We start from the raw sequence: 22,188 nt of genomic DNA, 5'->3' as shown, positions 1-22,188 counted from the left end.
GCATCAGCAGGTGGGTCCTTTCATCACTGAGCTGCCAGGGAGGCCCTGACAGTGGCTATCCGCATCTTCTCTTCACTCGTGTTTGTGATGGTTTAAAACTTCCACCAACACATACAACTTTCTCCTGGTATCTTTAGTCAGCTTTATTTAAATATCTTTAAATTTCACTGGATAGTTTTTTATTTTAAAAACAGCGAGCAATGGAACTACCCACTAAAACAGGCAGATTAACACCTTCTGAAACTCCTGCCACATGACTGTCAAGGGAGGCGTAGGGGTCAGTGGACGAGAATGCACATGGCAGCCGCAGGGACCAGCTGAGGCCTGGGGACGGGCGGTGAGGGCAGCAGCATGGCAGCGTCCAGGACGCAGATCGATGGACACCTGCGGGACCGCAGCAGGCAGAGGCCGTACGGGGCAGGGGCCCAGCCAGCAGGCCGGAGTGCGGGGGACAGCCGCACCCTCCCGCCCCATCCACCCAGTGCTAAGACCAGGGTGCCGAGCGTCGGTCACCAGTGAGAAGCAGGGGCAGCATGCTGGCCGCGTGCACAGGGGCTCCTTTCCTACAGATCGCTCTTTTAAGAAGACCAACAACCACACAGATGAACAGCTGAGTTCCCAGCAGGCATTTCACAAGAGAAGGCATCACGTGGCAAACGCTCCAGGACGCCCCCAACCTTCTCGGAGGCCAGGAAATGCGAGCCAGAACTGCAGCGTGGATGCGCTCGGCCTGAGGCACACGTGGGGCGCACAGCCCCCGGCAGATGCAGAGCACAGTGACAGCCAGGCTGGAGGGGGCAGCCCCACGTCGCCCCCAGCGCCCCTCCTCCCCCAGAGACTCATCAGAACAGCCAAGGGCTTGGGGACAGCTGGCCGGGAACACATGTGCAGCGAGGCTTCCGCAGAGGAGAATGAGAAAGGCAAGCGAGTCCCAGAGCCATGACGACCCCAGAGGGGCTCAGGGACCCCAGAAAGCCCCAGGCAGAGCCGTTATGGCCCCGGAGCGGCTCAGGGACCCCAGTAAGCCCCAGCCAGAGCCGTGACAGCCCCAGAGGGGCTCGGGGACTCCGGTAGGCCCCAGCCAGAGCCATGACGGCCCCGGAGGAGCTCGGGGATCCCGGGCCACCTTCAGATGCCGTCACACAATAGAAATGAACCAACAGCACGAGTGAAGCCCGCAGGCACAGCTGAGCCGCCAGCTCCTCAGACACAGGGGCTGCAGCCCAGAGCAAGGCCGGAGCGGCCCACCTGCAGGCTGGCCTGCACCCTGGCCCATCCACGCAGCAGCCAGCCAGACCCCAGCACACGGCCTCCAGCTCCCTCCCACCCGGGACCCCCGCAGGTCCTGGGAAGGCCCCCACCCCGGCCCTCTGAGGCGTGGCTGTGACTGACAGACGGACACTGGACTCGGTCTCAGGCCCGGCCCGTGCGCCTCGCGCCTCCCGTATCTGAGGAGCCGCGCGTGAGCCCACCGCAGTCTGTCTCCATCGCTGACCCGTGCAGGCCTGCTCCCACCAACTTACTGCACTTTCCACATTTTCTTCTCGATTCTGCTTTTATTTGTCTTCCCGATTCTTCCGTTAGCTTGATACTCATTTGACTTTTTCCCCTTTGTATTAACATCTAAACAGTGTTATTGAGTGTTAGATTCTTTCTGGAGGAGGAGAACTTCCATCAACACTGAGAATCCAGAGACAGACCCGAATTCAAGCGCGGTGCGTGTGTGACACAGGCAGTCTCGTCACCAGGGAAGCGACGGCAGTCCGCGGCCTCTGCCGGCCCCAGAGCCCAGCCTCGCGCCCACCCGCCCGGAACCGCCTCACGGGGACGTGGCCCCCGGCCACGCGCCCGCCCACGCTGGCTCTACCCCACATTTTACCATGAGTTCTATACGAGTCAAACAATTACACATAAAATACAAAGCAATGAAAAAACAAGAGCTAGCTTACATCAACTTATTCAAAATTGCCAAGGACAAAGGCCTGTATGTTGTACTTAGAATCCAGAACCCAGAAATCATGCAGAAGCAGCCTAGTGTCCCTGAGCTCTGGTATCACAGCCAAGGCTGACAGCAGAGTCCTTCGAGCCATCGGTCAGCAATGCACTCACACCACACTGCCCAGGTCACAGGCCAGCAGAGAGGGGGTCACAGAACAAATCCTGATGGCTAGTGACCGTCAAGGGCTGCCTGGCCCGCCTGGAACAAAACACGGAGGTGCAGGGACACGCAGACGCAAATCCGCGCCTTCCCACGCACCGCAGCCAGCGCCCTGGTGACGCCACGTCCCACCGAAGGGGCGATCTGCCGAGTGTCCCCTGTGACACCAGGGAATGGCTCGGGGAGGGGAGCAGGGGGCAGACAACACCTGCTGAAGGGCCCAGAGTGGCACATGGTGCCACGAGGAGGAGCCTGGGCACCCAGGGTCCAATCCCACTGCGGGCAGCGGCGAACGCAGGCCTGAGAGCGCACCCTCCAAATACCGTTCTAGGGGCCAGGAGGGCTTCCCTGGTGGCTCAGCTGGTAAAGAATCCGCCTGCAATGCGGGAGACCTGGGTTCAGTCCCTGGGTCGGGAAGATCCCTTGGAGAAGGGAAAGGCTACCCACTCCAGCATTTTGGCCTGGAGAATTCCATGGACTATGTCCATAGGGTCACAAACAGTCGGACATGATTGAGAGACTTTCTCTCTCTCTCTCTCTCTCTCTCTCTCTCTCTCACACACACACACACACACGGGCTAGGAAACTGCTTCCTCCTATGCTTCTACAGGAGAGGGAGAAAATAACAAATGATATCTTAAATGATTTTAAAATTTCCTTTAAATCTCTAGTGTTAGCATTTTCTACCAATTTATTTTTGAATAATTACACCTCAGGGGCTGGGACAACATTTAAAATTTTGCCCCCAAAACTCCTAGACAAGTAGAACTGGCATAAGTGGCTACGATGATTCTGAAATTTAACAAACACTAGAAAAAGACAAGGGGCCGTCCCCTTCTGCTCACTGACTCCACTAAGGCCTTTGACTGTCTGGATCACAAGAAACCGAAACATTCTTCAAGAGATGGGAACACCAGACCACCTGACCTGCCTCCTGAGAAACCTGTAGCAGGTCAAGAAGCAACAGTTAGAACAGGACATGGGACAATGGACTGGTGCAAAATTGGGAAAGGAGTGCATTAAGGCTGTATATCATCATCCTGCTTATTTAAGTTATGTGCAGAGTACATCGTGCTTGGCTAGATGACTCACAAGCTAGAATCAAGAATGCTGGGAGAAATATCAACAACCTCAGATATGCAGATGATACCACTCAAATGGCAGAAAGCAAAGAGGATCTAAAGAGTCTCTTGATGAGGGTAAAAGAGGAGACTAAAAACACTGGCTTAAAACTAAGATCACGGCACCTGATCCCATCACTTCACAGAAAATAGACGGGGAAAAGTGGAAACAGCGGCAGACTTTACTGTCTTGAACTCCCAAATAACTGTGGGTGCTGACTGCAGCCGTGGAATTAAAAGACGCTTACTCCTTGGAAGAAAAGCTATAACAAATCTAGGCTGAGTATTAAAAAGCACAGATATCACTTTGCTGACAAAGGTCCATAAAGTCAAAGGTATGGTTTTCCCTGTAGTCGTGTGGATGTGAGCACTGGAGCATCAAGACGGCTGAGCGCTGAAGGATTGATGCTTTCGAACTGTGGTGCTGGAGAAGACTCTTGAAAGTCCCTTGGACTGCAAGGAGATCAGTCAGTCCTAAAGGAAATCAATCCCAAATATGCATTGGAACGACTGATGCTGAAGCTAAAGCTCCCATACTTTGGCCACCTGATGCGAAGAGCCAACACACGGGAAAAGACCCTGATGCTGGGAAATTCTGAGGGCAACATGAGAAGTGGGTGACAGAGGATAAGATGGCACCATCGACTCCACAGACATGAATGTGAACAAACTCGGGGAGACAGTGGAAGACAGAAGAGCCTGGCTTGCAGCAGTCCATGAGGTTGCACAGAACTGGATACGACTGAGTGTCTAAACAATAAGACACTCCCGAACTCCAGAGGCTGGAAGAAAATCCTTTACACACATCAAAATCTATACCCACGGGGCTACTGCAAAGTGCAAAAGGCTAATCAACAAAATCATACACTTCCAAAGTCACTGCTGCAAGAAACCCACCACATCGTCTCTGCCCACCCTTAGTTCAGAGTAACTCGTCAAATATGGCATCTGTTTCACGCAAAGATGGCCCAGGGTTTCCTCAGACGGATCTGACACACGGCGGTGACGGCAAAACCACGGCTCTGCATCTGGCTGACTCTAGCCACGGCTGCTGCTCCTCCTCCAATTCATCCGTCCCCCAGCTAGAAGGCCCAAACACCAAGAGCCGCTCTGCCCAGGTCTGCTCCCACTGCCCCTGTGGGGACCCCCACACCACCCCGGACGGTGCACCGCCAGGACCACCACACGGCACACCCAAGCTTGTCAAGCACTCCCGCACACATAACCGCCCCACAGGCCTGTCACAGCTGGGCACTCGCCCCTCCGGGAGAACGGAGTCCTGGCTTGCAGGAAGACTGCACCCAGGGCAGGAGCCCAGGACACCAAGCCAGGGCCAAGGGCAGGCTACACAGGCACTGGTCAGCACAGCTGGCAGAGCAGTTCTTGACGACACTGTTCCCGTTACTCCACTGCCTAGAGACAAGACATTTACTCCAGGGAGCACTGCCCAGAAAGACGAGCACTCCAGGGAGCACTGCCCAGAAAGACAAGCACTGCTCTGTGAAAACAGACGGTCCAAAGACCCAAGGGAGACGAAACCCAAGAACCGCAGCCAGAAGCCAGCAGGGCTTTCTTAGGGCCCAAAAGTGCAGACGTCCTCCAGCCCCTCGCCCGGGACTGAGGTTGGGTGTACATGCCACCAACCTTCTGGCTGCAGTCAGGCGCCAACACGCCATCCTTGGAGGCCCTGCCATCCTCAGTAGGGAACGCAGCTGCTGGTGGGCCGCCCTGGTCCTCATCCTCGTCCAGCTCCTCCGAGTCATCCTCCTCCGAGTCCAGATCCAGGCTCTCACCGTTCACGTGGAGGGAGCCATCACTCAGATCCTTCTCACCCTGGAAGAGGGCAGACGCAGCGTCGGGACCCCCTGACTCCTCCCAGTGGGCATGGCAGGGGCTGCCCTGGAGCAGAGCAGAGAGGCAGAGGGCCCCCCCAAAGCCTGGCACACCCCTTACCTTGGAACCCCCCGTGGAATGAGTTATGCTCTTAAACATCTCAATCACCGTCCTCTGCTTTAACACTTTGGTCTTTTTCTTAGGAACCAGGCTATAGGTTCCCATTCTTCGCTTTTTCTTCCGAGATACTGCAGCTGCTAAAACAAAAGGCAAGCAAGCTAAAAAGAAAAAAAAAGTCAAAAGGGGACAAGAGAAGAAAAGAAATGCCATTCAAACGTTTTTAAAGGCAGGCTGATCACCAAAGTACCATCAGCACCCACAACAGTGTCGCAAGTTGCACAGAGAAAGCAGAAAACCCACCGTGGACCATGCGATCTGCTCACAAGGAAACACCAAGCTGCGCAGAAGGCACACCAAGCCGGCGGTGCCGGACAGGCCGTGGCCACCAGGACCCTCCGCCCTCGGCCAGAACCCCACGAGTGCTCAGCGCCCTGGCCCTGCCACGAGGGCGGGTGGGCGGTCCGGGAGCAGAGCTTCCAGGCAAGTGCAGTGGTCACGGGACCAAGCCAGGGCAGGGAGGGCTTGTGGCCACTGACGCTGTTCTGGGCAAGGCAGCCCCAGGTTCACTGCTTTGGAATGAGAGTTCCTACGATGTTTTCTTTTGTAAGAAGTTTCAAGAATTGTTTTCTAAAAAAACCTGAAAACCATTGCTTTCACATGGAGGAACTCCTCCAAAGGACTGAGAGAAATGCCTTATGTTTAAGTTCTATGAAACACGGGAAGGGGACACTGGAGAAACAGACGGCTGTGCACATGGGCGCCAGGACACAAGAGCCGTCGGCACGTGGGCCTGCAGGGGAGCACGCGGAGATACGATGCCACCCACACGCGGGACGGGCACAGGCAAGCCCCGAGCAGGCCTCCCGGCGATCTTGGGAGGCAGGCGGGTTGTGCACTTCGTGCAAATCTGGAGTTTGCCCAGCCTGTGCTGAGGCTGAATGGCACGCCCAGGCCCTCCAGGGTTCGCACCACCATGACTTAAAGTAGGAACAAGAAGGGACGAAGTGAAATCGTGAGTGTCCCAAGACAAGTCTAACATGGACAGGAGGCGGCACAGAGGAAGGAGGGGAGGCAGGTTTGAAGGACCAGGTGGACAGAGGCCGCGCGCTCCCAGGCCACACAGGTGCCGTCACAATCAGCCAGGGCCACGCGGCAGAAAAGCCACAGGAAGAGCAGGGGAGACCTGTACCCCCCGAGGAGCAGGGCCGCAGGCCGCGGGAGGGTCTGGGCGCCAGGACACATTTGCAATCCCAAGCCTGTGGGACCCCATCTTCAGCCTGCAGAGAAGGCAGGAAGGACTCCCGTGGGAAACCACTACAGTCTAAGTGTTTCTGTTTAGAGAGCTTGTCCTGAACGGATGAAGAAATGACAGAGCTCAAACGAAAACAATCTGAACTCTTCCCACCCCTACCGCTCTCGCCCTCCCCACCAGCACCAATGGGCTTGCAGGATCTTACTTCCCTGACCAGGGATTGAACCCGTGCCCTCAGCAGTGAAAGCATCAAATCCTAACCACTGGACCATGAGGAAGTCCCCGATCTTAACTTTTCAACAGAAGCACCAGCTCCTGACATTGTCGCCGAGCCCTACACACACACGGGGGCCGTTTCACAGAGAGCTGCCAGTCTGTCTGGCTGAGACTCTATTATTATTTAACAATAGTACCAAGAAGTGGTGGGAAGACAGACTGACCCTGTTTTCTAACCAACCACTGCATTTCGACAAACAGAACATGAGCTCCCTGGAGATAAGGCTGGGCCCAGGACCAGGAAGGACAACACGCGACAGGTCCACCTGGAGAAGGCAGGGAGTCCTCAGAAGCGAGGGGGTCGTGTCGGAGGACTCAGGAGCCAGCCTAAAAGGCAGACCCGGGACAACGCAGGCATAACGGTGATGGACGGAGACGCACAGGAGGGCCCACGAGCTGAGACAGAGGCACGGCTGGAGAGGGAAGCCCTTCACTGCAGCAGAAGCGCCAAGAGAAGGCGGGAGGGGACGACGGAGGGGAAGGCACCCTGGCGGTCAGTCCCGGCGGATGTCCCCAGACACCTACGCTGCAAGCGGGAGGAGCAGACCACACAGTCCTTTAGGCCCCACCTCCCAAGACACACAGGACAGTGACCCGGGGGTCCCCAGCCCCCGGGGGACGCAGCGAGGACATGGGCCTCGGGGGCGGTCCAGAAGACAGCTGAGACCCCAGGGGCGCTCCAGATTGACCACACGCTCCAGGGGATGGCAGGAAACGCCTGGCCAGAAGCACCTCCCAGGCGACACGTGAGAGGGCGCCACGCGTGGCAAGCGCACGCCCAGGGGCCCAGGTCTGCAACCGCCACGAGGGGCAGAGGCGAGTGCCCCTCGCTGGGTGACCACGCCCGTGGTGAAACGGGGGGTCCTCCACAGAGACTCGGGTCTGAAACCAAACTCCTGACAGGCAACAAGAGAGCGCCCCCATCCCACACCAGGGCCTCTCGCAGTCCGAGTCCCGCCGCGCGCGAACCCAGGGCCTGGCGGAGAGCCCATCCGTCCTGAGAAATCCAGTCTCCATAGGGAGCGGGCTCCACAGCTCTCCCCCCACAGCCCCCCAGGAGCCACCCCCTCTCCAGAAAGGCCCACCGGGGACCTGGCGTACCCCGCTCCGATGCAGGAGGGGCCGTCCCACGCGCCAGGCCCTGGCACTCAGCCCCTGAACTGACCGCCACCCCAGACCTACAGTGCCCACCCCACCGAACCACGGCCTCAGACCGTCAGACTGAAAGCGACCTTCGTCTGGGAGCTGGAGGCCAGCAGAGGCAGCGACACGGGCCGGGCGAGGGCGGAGCCGGCGGACACCCCGGAGCGCGGCGGGCCCCTTTTACCTGTCTGGGCCTTCGCGGTGGCCACGTAGCATTGGTTCTGAGGTAGCGACTGGTGAAGGGACGGGAAGGGGGGTGAAAGCTGCTGGCGTGCGAACTCCGAGGCGCCCCTGCTCAGCTCCTCCTTCGGCTCCTCGTGGTCGCGGGCGTCCCGGCCTTCCCTGGGGTCCTTGCTGGCCGCGTGCTTCAAAACAGAGACAGCCGACAATGACACACAGGCGGCACTGACGCACAACCGACAGACGCACACCTGACAAGACACACAGGCGGCCCCAACACACAGCCGACACTGACGCACAAGCACAGAACCCGCTGCCCCGCCCCCCAGCCCCCGAGGACGGGCGGGCCGGGTGAGCGCGGTGGCGGCGCGGGGGGAGCAGGGCCTGCGTCTCCAGGGGAAGCGGCAGGGAGCTGGCCAGCCTGTGGCTCGGGTGCCGCGTGTGACCCGCGAGAGGCGCCCAGGAAGCTCTGAGGAAGCGCCTTCCACTCGGGGCACCCCCAGCGGGTTTCACACCATGGCACCACCACGCCACGTCTTTAAGATTCTTTTGCTGAGTTTTACCCACTTGCTCGGTGTCCTGGCCTCAGCCTTCCCGGGCGACGAGGTCAACACCGGCAGCGACCGGCACCCCCACCTTCGCTCCAGACGCCACTCACGCGCCCCCAGCGCACGCTCCCCGAGTCGCCAACAGCCTTCGGAGGCGCGCCCTTGGCCCGGCGCGCTGCACCGCACGCGCCTGCACACGCAGCAGGCGCTCTCCCAACACACAGGGCTGGGAAACGCGGGAGGACCCTCGCCTGACACCATTGGCAGAGGTGAGCTCAGCGCGTCAGAGGCCTCAGCGAGCCCAAGTGTAGGGAAAAGCACAGAGCAGGCGTCGCCACACTGGACTTGGTGGCGAGCCCTTCGATGGTACAAGGGCACAGGCGACGAAAGAAAGCCGGGGTCAGACGCCGCCACGAGTGAGCGCTTACAGGTCAGCCTGCAGGGACGCAGCCTCGTGCCCGTCAGGACGGCCCTGACCAAAAGACGGCGCCGCGTACGTGCTGGACAGGCGTGCACAAAACGGAGCCCTGGGGCCCACCGACGGGAACGCCAACTGCTGCAACACTATGCGGATTCCTCAAAAATGAACAACACAACTACAGTATGACCCAGAAATTCCACTCCTGGGTATTTATCCAAAAAACCCAAAAACAACAGTCCATGAAGGTAAATGCACCGCATGCTCACTGCAGCGCTAGTTACAACAGCAAGACACGCAGGCAGCCCAGGCGCCACCAGCGGACGGACGGGTGAGGACACGGGGCTTCAGCACACACGGTGCAACTGCACTTGGCCGTAAAGGAGAATGAAACCTCGCTGTCGGTGACAATACCGACAACACCTCTGCATCCAGAGGCACTCCCCTAAATGAAGAAGGGAAAAAGACAAATACCATGACTTCACTCATATGTAGAATCTAAAAGACAAAAACAACGAACAAACACAACAGAACAGAAACAGACGCAGAGACGCAGAGAATAAACAGAGGGGAGGGGTGGGGGACAGGCAAGACACGTGAAGGGGATTACGGGGCACAAACCTCCAGTTACGTAACAGGTAACCCATGGAGGCTAATGTACAGCGTGCAGAATACAGTCAACAGTAGTGTACAATAACTCTGCATGGTGACTGTGACTAGACTTACCCTGGTGATCATTTTCTAACATATAAAAACATTTAATCACTATGCTGTATACTTGAAACTAATATAATAATCACACGTCAATTATACTTCAATTAAGACTTTTTTAATTTCTGTGCCTCAAAAGACAACCAACAAAATGAAAAGGCAACCTACAGAAAGGGAGAAAACATTTCCAAAGCATGTATCTGATAGAGGATTCACATCTAGAATATATAATAACTCTACATCCCAACACAGAACTGAATTTAAAAACGGGCAAAGCACGTGAACAGAGATTTCTCCAAAGAAGACACACACAGGGGCAAAAAGCAGATGAAACGACGCTCAGCATCACTGACCATCAGGAAAACAACTCAGAACTGCAGTGGGACCACCTCGCACTCCTGGGATGGCTGCTACCGAACGACAGAGAACACCACGTGCTGGCAAGGACCTCTGCGCGCTCTGCCTCCAGCGCGCAGACACCACAGACAGCAGCCTGGCGGTTTCTCCAGAGGGAACAGAACTACCACACGATCCTGCGATCCCACTTCTGGGAGCACACTCTCAAGAACCGAAAGCAGAGGCCAGAAGAGCTCTTTGTACAAGTGGGTTCACAGCAGGTGAGGGAGGCGGCAGCCCAAGTGCCTGATGAGGGAGAGTGCATAAACCAAGTGTGTATGTGTGGTGTGTACATGAACGCTCATGCAGTGGAATATCACTCAGCCTTGAAAAGGAGGGATGCTCTGAGATAGTGTGGACGACTCTCGAAGACCCTGTACGGCATGGAATAAGCCAGACACAAAGGACAGACCCTTGTATGAAGGACCTTTGTCCCACCGCTTCCTGGCAAACAGATGGAGAAGCAGTACAAACAGTGACAGACTCTTCTCGGCTCCAAACTCACTGCAGGTGGTGATCGCAGCCATGAAATTAAAGGATGCTCGCTCCTTGGAAGGAAACCTATGACCAACCTAGACAGCATATTCAAAAGCAGAGACATGACTTTGCCAACAAAGGTCCATCTAGTCAAAGCTAAGGTTTTTCCAGTAGTCATGTAGTCATGTATGGATGTGAGAGTTGGACTATAAAGAAAGCTGAGTGCCAAAGAACTGATGCTTTTGAACTGTGGTGCTGGAGAAGACTCTTGAGTCCCTTGGACTGCAAGGAGATCCAACCAGTCAATCCTAAAGGAAACCAGTCCTGAATATTCACTGGAAGGACTGATGTTGAAGCTGAAACTCTTAATACTTTGGCCATCTGATAACAAGAGCTGACTCATTGGAAAAGACTCTGATGCTGGGAAAGATTGAAGGCAAGAGGAGAAGGAGACGACAGAGGATGAGATGACTGGATGGCATCACCGACTCGATGGACATGAGTTGGAACAAGCTCCGGGAGTTGGTGATAGACAGGGAAGCCTGGCATGCTGCAGTCCATGGGGTTGCAAAGAGTCGGACATAACTGAGCGACTGAACTTGAACTTGCTTGTATGAAGGACCAAGCACTGATTCTGTCAATCGGAGAGTACAGAGGTGTGTGTGTGTGGAGTGGGGGTGGGGCAGAGACAGAGCTGGAGGAAAGGAGGGGAGGGAAGTGAGTCTAGCAGGGACAGAGGGTCCGTTTGGGGAGACGAGCAAGCTCTGGGATGACAGGGTGATGGCTGGGCACTTAAACATGGCTACGATGGTAAATTATATGTTATGTGCATTTTAATAGTGTTTTAAAAAAGGCGCCCTCATCTCCTGGAGTCAACATCCAGGAGAGGTTGACAGGCCTGCCTGGGGGCAGCCCGGGACCCAGCTCCATGCCATGGCTCCTCGCAGCAGGACCGAGCATGCTCCGCCCTCTGGCTTCTCCAAAAGTTCCCCACCTGCCTGGGGGCCCCGCACAGGGCTCCTTTTGAAATATCTAAAAAATAAAGCTAAGAACTGCTAAACTTAAATGAAGACTCTACATCTGGATAGGGCTCTATCCTCCGACCAAGCAAACCCACCGAGGCAGAGCAGCTAGGGCGGACTTTCAGGCGGTGCCCCTGCCAGGGCCGGGCCAGTCCCCCACGCGGGAGAGGACTCGTACCCACATCTGCAGTCCCTGCACACGCCCGCACGGCCACCTATGACCAAAGTACCTGCGGACAACTGCCATCTGCCCCAGCCCAGCCTCTGCTCGCCACTCCCCACTCGACGCACAGGCCAAGCCAGGTGCCCCCAGGGCAAGTTCTCACAGACCGGTGCCCCACCTCCAGGGGAAGCAAACACCCACCCTACCTGGCCCACCTTCCTCTCCTGAACCCAGAGACCAAGACTGCTGTCGGGACACAGACACCCAAGGAGACAGCCAGGCCCACGCAGCACCTCCAAGAGCGAACACGAGTCAGTCAGGGAGCCAGTCTACACAGTGTGCCAGCGCGGGACACGAGGGCCTCCCTCACTTCCTTCGTGTGAACAAGGGCTGATGTAACCCTGAGCCGGGGAGTCTGATGGTGTGGACACCACCATCCAAGAGACAAGCTGGTTCTGCCTTGCGTGGGGACGAGAGGCCACCCGGCTGTGAAAAACCCTGCATTTTTCAACTTTTAATGGAAGATAGATTTCTTGTCATAAACATGCAACACGTTTGTTCTCAAAACTCAATTTTCAATACAACATGCTTTCCTAAGAAAATCGAACAAGACTGAGCAGGGTCTGGGGAGCAGAAAAGCCAGCAGTCAGGAGAGGCCAGGTCTGGGTCTAGGAGCCAGGAGGGCCCCCAGTCTCCACATCTCCAGTCCCCTCCTCTCGCAGGGGTCTGGGAAGCAGACTGAGTTACCAGTGTGCGAAGAAGGCGAGCATGGTCTTCAGCAAATCAGCTTCTGAAGCCTCAAAACCCTTCTCTCTCCTTTCCCTGCAACAGCCTGAGTGTGCTCAGTAATTGCCAACAGAATGATGAGCATTGCAACTGACTGTGTACTAATAACAATCATAGCAACTCCACCAGAACAAAGTTAACCCTTAGATAAATGTTACGGTCAGAGACATTTCTTGAAATTAAATTCCAAATTGCTTTTTTTTCCCTAGAGGAATACAACAGTGACAGTAAAAAACTTTCAAGAATAAACTATGTTAGAGCAGAATTCTAGAAGTGGGAATGGAGTGAAAGTGTAATTTCAATGAGATAAAGAAATAACGTAAAATTTTCTGACATGCATTTAAAAATCGATAATGGTGGTCCAAAAAATGGTAGGCAAATAAATAAACTTCACCTCAACCCTCAAGTCTAATACAAAAATTAATTCACAACAGGTCATATATTTAAGGCTTCCCTGGTGGCTCAGTTTGGTAAACAATCTGTCTGCAATTCGGGAGACCCAGGTTCAATCCCTGGGTTGGAAGAGTCCCCTGGAAAAGGGAATGGCAATCTACTCCAGTATACTTGCCTGGAGAATCCCATGGACACAGGAGCCTGGCAGGCTATAGCCCATGGGGTCACAAAGAGTCGGACACAGTTGAGTGACTAACACACAACCCATATATTTAAAGTTCACATAAAACTAAAAAACTATGAAAATCAGAGAAAATCTTCAGGATTTAGGGCTGGCCAAAGAGCTTTTAGGCATGATACCAAAAGCACAGTCTTAATAGAAAAATACTGTATAAGTTCTATTTCTGCTTTATTGACTATGCCAAAGCTTTTGACTGTGTGGATCACAATAAACTGTGGAAAATTCTGAAACAGACGGGAATACCAGACCACCTGACCTGCCTCTTGAGAAATCTGTATGCAGGTCAGGAAACAACAGTTAGAACTGGACATGGAACAACAGACTGGTTCCAAATAGGAAAAGGAGCACATCAAGGCTGTACATTGTCACCCCGCTTATTTAACTTATACGCTGAGTACATCATGAGAAACACTGGGCTGGAGGAAGCACAAGCTGAAATGAAGACTGCCAGGAGAAATATCAATAACCTCAGATATGCAGATGACACCACCCTTATGGCAGAAAGTGAAGGAGAACTAAAGAGCCTCTTGATGAAAGTGAGAGAGGAGAGTGACAAAGTTGGCTTAAAGCTCAACATTCAGAAAACTAAGATCGTGTCATCCAGTCCCATCACTTCATGGCAAATAGATGGGAAACAGTGGAAACAGTCACAGACTTTATTTTGGGGGGCTCCAAAATTACCACCACCATGAAACTGAAAGATGCTTACTACTTGGAAGGAAAGTTATGACCAACCTAGACAGCATATTAAAAGCAAAGACATTACTTTGCCAAGAAATGTCCATCTAGTCAAGGCTATGGTTTTTGCAGTGAGAGTTGGACTGTAAAGAAAGTTGAGCGCCAAAGAACTGATGCGTTTGAGCTGTGGTGGTGGAGAAGACTCTTCAAAGTCCCTTGAACTGCAAGGAGATCCAGCCAGTTCATCCTAAAGGAAATAAGTCCTAAGTGTTCATTGCAAAGACTGATATTGAAGCTGAAACTCCACTACTTTGGCCACCTGATGAGAAGAGCTGACTCATCTGAAAAGACCCTGATGCTGGGAAAGATTGAAGGGAGGAGGAAAAGGGGACGTCAGAGGATGAGATGGTTGGATGGATGGCATCACTGACTCAATGGACATGAGTTTGAGTGAACTCCAGGAGTTGGTGATGGACAGGCAGTCCATGGGGTTGTAAATAGTTGGACACAACTGAGCTGAACTGAACTGTATAAGTTAAACTTCATCAAAATGAACAACTTTTCCTTAAAGAGACCGTAGGTCTTCGGAAGCGCAAGGATGAAGCCTGGCTGCAAGCCAGCACCTGACAAGGGAGCACACCCAAAACCCCCAGAGCAAGGGCTGCAGCCCAGACACAACGCATACGAGGCGCAGCGAGGCTGTGACGGAGCAGCCCAGAACCGAGGGCCCCCCAAACACCCCGGGATGGGCGAGCGTTGCCACACACACACAACTTGTCAACGTGCAAAGGAGGGCCCTGCAGACACAGCCTGCCAAGGTTGGGGGTGCAGAGTGAGAAAAGAAAGCCCCAAATTCCATAATCCCGTGTTATGGACCATCTGAAATGATGCTCAACAGACATGCAGGATGGGGATGGTGGGGTGACCACAGAGGGGGCCTCATGGTGCCAGGCGGGCACATAAACCCACCATGCTGTGCCCTGGGTAGGGGTCATGGGGTCTCTCTGCACCACCTGTGTGGCTTCCCATGAATAGTTATTTAAAAGTTTTTTAAGTTTTGGCACATACAAAAAGTACTGCAAAAAGTAGAAGCCATGCCAGGGCCAGCCACTGCATGGGCAGTGGTCCAGCTCCCAGCACCTCCAGCCCCAGGGGGTGGGTCAGGCGACAGGGAGCCGTAGCACAAAGATGAGCACAATCCTGGCGGAAAGGTATTTCAGAGGAAAATCACCCGAATAAGAGGTGCCCAGTCCAAACAGAACCCCATGTGAAGAAACCGCAGTTTCAACCCAGACTACAGAAGATTTGTAACTATCTTTTGAAGGATAAAACAAAAATGTAACTGAGAACACAGAGATTCTTAACTTAAAATCTAATCATATACACTGGATATGAAAAAAAAAAACTGTCAAAATGGAAAATATCAACGCGTGAAAGGACCAGCAAGACTGAAGCGCTGGGGACACAGGAGGGAAATGGACGGGGTAATGAGCTGCTGCAGAGGCGGGGCTCAGGGAGGAGCTGGGGGCGGGGCTCGGGGAGGAAGGATGGAGGGGGTGGAGCTCGGGGAAGAGGTGATAGAGGGGGCGGGGCTCGGGGAGGAGTGAAAGGGGGCGGGGCTCGGGGGAGGAGGTGCTAGAGGGGGCGGAGCTCAGGCGGAGGTGTTGGAAGGGCGGGGCTCGGGAGGTGCTGGAAGGGGTGGGAGTTTCAGGAGAAGGTGCTGGGGCAGCGGATCTGGGGACCCCGCAGAACCCTCAGCCTCAGGTGAGCGTCAGGGCGCGGGGGCCCAGGGAAGGCCCTCAGGCACCAGCAGGCAACACGCCCAAGAAACTCCGGGGTGTAACTGCACACCTGGGAGCAGAGAGCTCAGCAGCTCCAGGCCTAACTGCCCTCCCCAATGCTTGCTCCCCAATGAGACGGGTGGGTGCTGAGCCTCCTAAGAAAGTGACTCCCAAAGAGGGGGAGGAGCAACCCGTGGGCTGGGCACACCAAGGGAAGCCTCAAAGACAGGCTGGCAATCACCCGCCAGGACCCAGCTGGCAACCCTGGCGAATGACCCCCTCTTCCCGGCCTCTCCCCTCCACGCAGAGAAGTCCACCTGCCGTCCAAACACGAAACCAACAGCAGACAGACAGGAGAGGCCCTCCCAACAGGGACGTGTTACCAGGCCCGGGATGGACTTCGGCATGGTCTTCCGAGCCCTGTGGACCTTGACGTCGGCGCCCGGGGCCGGGGCCTTCTTGTCCTCTGTGTCCTTGCTGCCCTCCCCAGGCTTGGCCGGCACAGCAGCCGGCGGCTGGGGAAAAGCACCGGGAGTCCTCCCTTTGCCAGCCCCGCCAGGGAGGGTCTTCGCCGCGTGGCCAGGCAGGGAGGAAGCCAGGGCGCTGGCCACCCGCAGTGGTGGCTCAGACAAGGGGGCCTTGCCAAGGAAGTAGCCGTTGCTCCCAATGACAGGATTCTGGGGGAAGCCATCAGAGCGGATGTGGTTCTGCTTCCCCACCTCGGGGTCTCTGTCCAAAATCCCATTTTCCGCTATCCGGGACCCCGGGCCGGCCCCTTCCTGAGGGCTGCCTCGTGTGCTCTCCTGAGGGTGCTTCACAGCAGCCGCGTGGCCACTGGCATCGCTCTGGTCACAGGACCCGTTGGTCTCCCCGTCTGCAGCCACCGGGGCCTCCCCTCCCTGCTGTTCCGCTGAGCCGTCATCAGCAGCCATGGGTGACCCTGCAGAAAGAGAACAAGAGTCAGGGGTGCCCACCTGAGACCCCAACAGAGTCCCACTGCTATGCTCACAGGAAACTGTCTTTACTTCATGACAAACATCTGACTTCAGATGGACTGAATACAAAGCACATCACAGTCACTGTGTCAACAGGGACTTGATGAAGTGGGGGACAACCTGTCCCCGGGAGGGAGGGCAGTCTGCCCTGAGCCCCAGCTGAGGAGTGGGTGGGGCCGTGGTCCTTGAAACAAACACCCAATTGTCTGTGAATTACTTCTTAAAAGGCTTCAAACACATGACACAGATTTAGTATCCTCCAGGAACAAAGTCACTGCTAGAAAACAAAACTGGGGAGGATTCAGACAGAAAACAAGGTCTCCGGAGCAGCTGCTCAAGAACAGACGTAAAGAAAACAGGATGCGTTCAGTCTGTCAGTCAGGAGCTTAACAAACCTCTGGTCTCTGAAGCTCCTCTCCTCCACAACTCGATAAACAAAGAAACACACTTGCCACCGCAGGAGAAAGCCCACAGTTACAGCGCTGGGTGCAGGGGACAGTGGTCATGTCCAGGAGCCCAGCATCCACCAGCCCAGTCCCCAGGTAATAGCGCGGCACTCCACAGCTCCGTCACAGCAGCACTGGCCCTGGGCGAGGCCCGCATTCACCACTATAGCCTGAGCACAGAAAGTTTGTAAGTGCAGCAAGTACGATCTCAATCGATAAATGGCTATTAATTTTTTCAAATCCTCAGCAAAACAGAACAGGTGAGAAACCTTCTCAGCTTGGAGAGGCCCGTGTGCCAATCTATGCAAACGTGTACTTACTCAGAAACGTTACATGAATTCCATGTAGGATCAGAAACAACGTCAGGACATCTAATCTGTTAACACCACTAAGGTTCACACAAGAGTGAGGTCCCAGGCAGCCCCACAGGAGTAGAGATGAAGTGAGAGGCCTGGCAACAAGGGGTGAGCTCTCCCGCACACCTGGGGCGCAGAGGCACGTCAATCAGGGGTGCAGAGAGGCTGCCAGACGTGAAATCAAGTGCAAATAACAAGGACATTTTTCTACGCCAGCCTTAACTTTGGGGAAGAAAACACGAGAAAAAATAAGATAGTATTCACAAAAGCAGAAAACTATAAAATAGGATACAAAATTTAACCGAGATCATGCAAAGCCTCTATGGAGATGGCAAAGATACAAAGATGCGTGTCACCTCAAATTAACTCTCTGAGTCCAATGATGCCCTAACTGGAGCTCCAATCAGTATATGGAGGAGCTCCATAACCTTACTCTAAAATGCACAGGGCAAGTAACTGAAAGAAGGAAGTTGGACCCTTGACTCACACCATATACAAAAATTAAGTGAAAAGGTATCCAAGACCTAACTGTAAGATGAAAGTAGGCATGAACCTCTATGACTCTCTATTACGCACTGGTTTCTCAGATGCTACAACCAGAGCACAAGCAACGGAAGGAAGCAGGTAAACCGGCCTGCGTCCTGCGCCTCCAGGAACACAGCCAAGGAAGCGAAAGACGGCCTGCAGACTGTTGTTGCTCTTCAGTCGCAAAGTCGTGTCTGACTCTTTGCGACCCCATGGACTGCAGCACACCAGGCTCCCCTGTCCTTTACTATCTCCCAGAGTTTGCTCAAACGCACGCCCACTGAGCTGATGATGCTATCTAACCATTTTCTCCTCTGCGCATCAGGTGGCCAAAGTACAGACTGGAAGGCCGTGTTTGCAAATCATGCATTTGATAAGGAGCTTGTATTTTAAATGTATTTTGAAAAACCTCTGACAATTCATCAATAAAAATCAATAACCCACCATATGACCAGCAACCCCACTCCTAATCAAGTACCTGAGGAAACCAAAACTGAAAGAGACACACGTACCCCACTGCTCGCTGCAGCACTATTCACAACAGCTGGAGCATGGAAGCACCCGAGATGTCCATCGGCAGAGGAGTGGGTACAGAAGCCGCGGCACAGATGCACCACGGAGCATTCCTCAGCCATGAAAAGGAACACTCTTGAGTCAGGCCTAATGAGGTGGATGGACCCAGAGTGAAGTTACATCCGAAACAGAAATTCTAACACATATATACGGAATCTAGAAAAATGGTACTAAAGAATTTATTTACAGGGCAGCAATGGAGAAACAGACATAGAGAACAGACTTACGGACATGGGGAAGCGGGGAGAGGGTGAGATGAATGGAAAGAGTAACGTGGAAACTTACATTAAGTATTAGTGTTAGTCGCTCAGTCTGCCCGACTCTTTGCAACCCCATGGACTGCAGCCGACCAGGCTCCACTGTCCATGAGATTTTCCAGGCAAGGATACTGGAGTGGGTTGCCATTTCCTTCTCCAGGGGATCTTCCCAACCCAGGGTTCAAACCCGGGTCTTCTGCACTGCAGGCAGATTCTTTACTGACTGAGCTACAAGGGAATGGAAACTTACATTACCACATATAAAACAGATAGCCAACGGGAATTTGCTGTATGTCTCAGGGAACTCAAACAGGGGCTCTGTATCAACCTAGAGGGGTGGGGTGGGGTGGGGAGGGAGATGGGAGGCAGGTTCAAGAGGGAGGGGATATATGTATATCTATGGCTGATGCGTGTTGAAGTTTGACAGAAAACAACAACATTCTGTAAAGCAATTATCCTTCAATTAAAAAATAAATTAAAAAAAAATCAATAACCAATTTTATGGGCAAAGGATCTGAACTGACATTTCTGCCAAGAAGATATACAGAAGGCTAAGAAGCACACAAAGAAATGCTCAGTGTCAGCAGTCAGCAGAGAGACACACTAAACCCAGATGACTCTGACCAGAAAGACGGGGCCCACAAGCCGGTGCTGTGGGATGGGTGCGGGGCAGCCGCCTCGTCAACCAGTCTGGAGGCCCAGGGCTGGGCTCAGGGCCACGCGTGTGGAGGAGCCCCGCACCTGGCAGCACTCACCCTCAGGCTCTTTATGAAAAGGCCTAGGAGGGTGGCGGGAGGGAGGAGCCCATGAACGGCAGCATGCCGGGGAGAGGAAAGCACAGCGCCAGAGGAGAGCGCCGAGGCAGGGCTTCAGGGGTCCCGCACGGGAGGAGAGGGGCAGCAGGACAGTGTGTAGGTGGCCGGGGACAGCAGAGAGGGGCTCTGGGCTGCACCCCTAGGCACGAGTGAGGCAGTAAGCAAGTCAGGGCCACGGACGTCCGTCCATCAGCGCATGGGACCGAAGGCAGACATGAACTGGCCCCCAGGACAGGCTTCCGACCTGGGAAGGGGTGGGGCTCCAGGAGAGTCTTGGGCAGCAAGGGCCCTCAAACCCCCAACCAGCCCCATAGGCTCTCCTGGGATCGGACGCGCTTCGATCATGTGCCACCGCCCACACGACCCCGCCCTGTGGCCTGTGCCCCGCATCCTTCATCCCAGCGTGAGGCTGCCTGCCGCCAGCCCCGGCCCAGGGCCCACACTCTGCATCCCCAACAGGCACCCTCAGGCATGCACGCGTGGTCACAAAACAGGACCCCATGGATGTGAAAGCTGACAGAGATGCTGCCCAGGAGGGAGCAGGGCCACCGGAGTCCCCATCACAGCTCAGGACACACATGAACGTGGCCACCAGCCTGGAGCACGAGGTGTTCCCTGCCAGCAGGCCACCTGAGGCCTCGTCCTGGGAGGCTCAGCCACCAGACCAGGCGCCCGGGCCCCGTCTCCCAGCACATCTGCCAAGATGGCCCAGCCTGCACCTGGTGGAGCGGCTGCCCACACGCAGCAGGCTCGACCCGGCATCTGCGTGCCCTCAGAGGCCAGGGCCCAGCTGGGCGTCTACAGCCGCAAGCTCGGCTGACCTCGGCCCCGACCTGGTCTCATCCCCAGCTGAGAGGCGGGCAGATGTGCGGGGCAGGAGTGCAGCGGGCCCCGGGTGGTGCCGTCCAGCCAGGATGCTGCTCTCAGGAGGACCACCGGCAGGCTCGGGTGGGACAGTGGGCTCACCTCCCACGGTCGTTCCCAGCGCGGCCCCACACAGGGCGGCCAGAGGCTCCCTGGGCACCAGGCCCTCACCAGCCTCGCTCCACCGCCGGGCAACTCGGGGGGCTTCCAAGCCCAGACACCTCACACAGCCGCCCCTGCTGGCCCCAGCGCCCTGGGGACCAGGACCTCTGCCTCCCAGCGGGCCGGGAGCCCGGGGCCCCGCTCACGGGACCACCCTGCAGGCCCGCAGCCCCGGCGCCCTTACCTTCGCTCGGCAGCTCAGCTCCCAGGCCGCAGTCCTGCTTGGTCTCCCCCTTCGCCGGAACCGCCTGCAGAAGAGAAGCAGTCGTCAGTCACACTCCACCAGAGGACCCGGCCCATGGGCATCACACCCAGATGAAAACCAGCCCACCAAGGACGGCAGACCAGGCCCCTCCGGCCCGTGAGGACGCCCGTGACACAGGCTGCAGGGCGAGAGGCCGGTGCTCACACAGGCCCGGGAAACTCTGCGGCAACGGACGGCCCCGCCCTCGCACTCCCAGGCTCCCTGTGTGTGGCCTGACCAGCGGTCTGAAACCCAGGGGTTTTCAAAGTGGGGGACTCTGGGGTCCCTGAGGACCCCCAAGGACCTAGGACCAGCTGTTTTGAGTCACGTGCACACACATGGAGGGGCCGGCAGCACTACTGAGTCCTGGCCCCCAGATCACAGTTGCTGGCACCGGGGTGGTCAGCCGCTCCCATGGGACGCCCCATTACAGGTGCGAGCTCAGTCCACGGGCACAGGGCCCTGAAGGCCGGCCCCATTTCCGAGCGCCTGTCCTGTGCCAGGGACGCCAGTCCAGGGGGCGCACTGCACAGCAGGGCCCAGGTGACAGGACCAGGGACAGCGGGTGTGACACCCCCAGAGCCAGCAGACAGCAACAGGCGGCAAAGAGACCTCTGCGCTCGAAGCCACAGGGGCCTTTCTCAGCAAAGTCCTGGGAGCTGAGTTCCAGTCGGGGCTGAAGAGACAGACACATGAACTTCAGCAAGAGTGTGGGGGGCCGTGAGGGTGTGACAGAGGGGGGCCGTGAGGGTGTGACAGAGGGGGGCCGTGAGGGTGTGACAGAGGAGGGCCGTGAGGGTGTGACAGGGGATGGGGGGGCCGTGAGGGTGTGACAGAGAGGGGGGCCGTGAGGGTGTGACGGGTTGGAGGGGCCGTGAGGGTGTGACAGAGAGGGGGGCTGTGAGGGTGTGACAGGGGGTGGGGGGGCCGTGAGGGTGTGACAGGGGTGGGGGGGCCGTGAGGGTGTGACAGAGAGGGGGGCCGTGAGGGTGTGACGGGTTGGAGGGGCCGTGAGGGTGTGACAGAGAGGGGGGCTGTGAGGGTGTGACAGGGGGTGGGGGGGCCGTGAGGGTGTGACAGGGGGTGGGGGGGCCGTGAGGGTGTAACAGAGGGGGGGCCATGAGGGTGTGACAGAGTGAGGCTGTGAGGGTGTCACAGAGTCGGGGGGGCTGTGAGGGTGACGGGTGGGGGCCGTGAGGGTGTGGGGGGGGGGCTGTGACAGTGTGGGGGGGGGCTGTGAGGGTGTGACAGAGG

At 55.9% G+C, this 22,188-nt stretch overlaps 1 protein-coding gene across 12 annotated transcripts in view; it reads right to left on the bottom strand.

Annotated features, from left to right (window-relative positions):
* Positions 1–22,188, bottom strand: part of EHMT1 (euchromatic histone lysine methyltransferase 1) — a 109,556-nt gene that overhangs the window by 43,684 nt on the left and 43,684 nt on the right. For 6 of the 12 annotated variants that reach the window (XM_061434339.1, XM_061434340.1, XM_061434328.1 and 3 more), the window contains exons 2-6: positions 20,875–20,938; positions 16,081–16,637; positions 8,088–8,268; positions 5,233–5,390; positions 4,924–5,112 (exon numbers count right to left, since the gene is read on the bottom strand). In XM_061434339.1, coding sequence (XP_061290323.1) covers positions 4,924–5,112; positions 5,233–5,390; positions 8,088–8,268; positions 16,081–16,637; positions 20,875–20,938 — 1,149 coding nt within the window. Of the gene's footprint in view, positions 1–4,923; positions 5,113–5,232; positions 5,391–8,087; positions 8,269–16,080; positions 16,638–18,877; positions 19,078–20,874; positions 20,939–22,188 lie in introns of all 12 variants that reach the window. The other 6 variants (XM_061434329.1, XM_061434332.1, XM_061434334.1 and 3 more) reach the window with 3 other exon arrangements.

Source organism: Bos javanicus, chromosome 11, assembly GCF_032452875.1.
Source record: "Bos javanicus breed banteng chromosome 11, ARS-OSU_banteng_1.0, whole genome shotgun sequence".
Classification (NCBI taxonomy): Eukaryota; Metazoa; Chordata; class Mammalia; order Artiodactyla; family Bovidae; genus Bos; species Bos javanicus.
The sequence above is the reverse complement of the archived record's forward strand: the minus strand, read 5'-3'. Positions and strand labels throughout refer to the sequence as shown.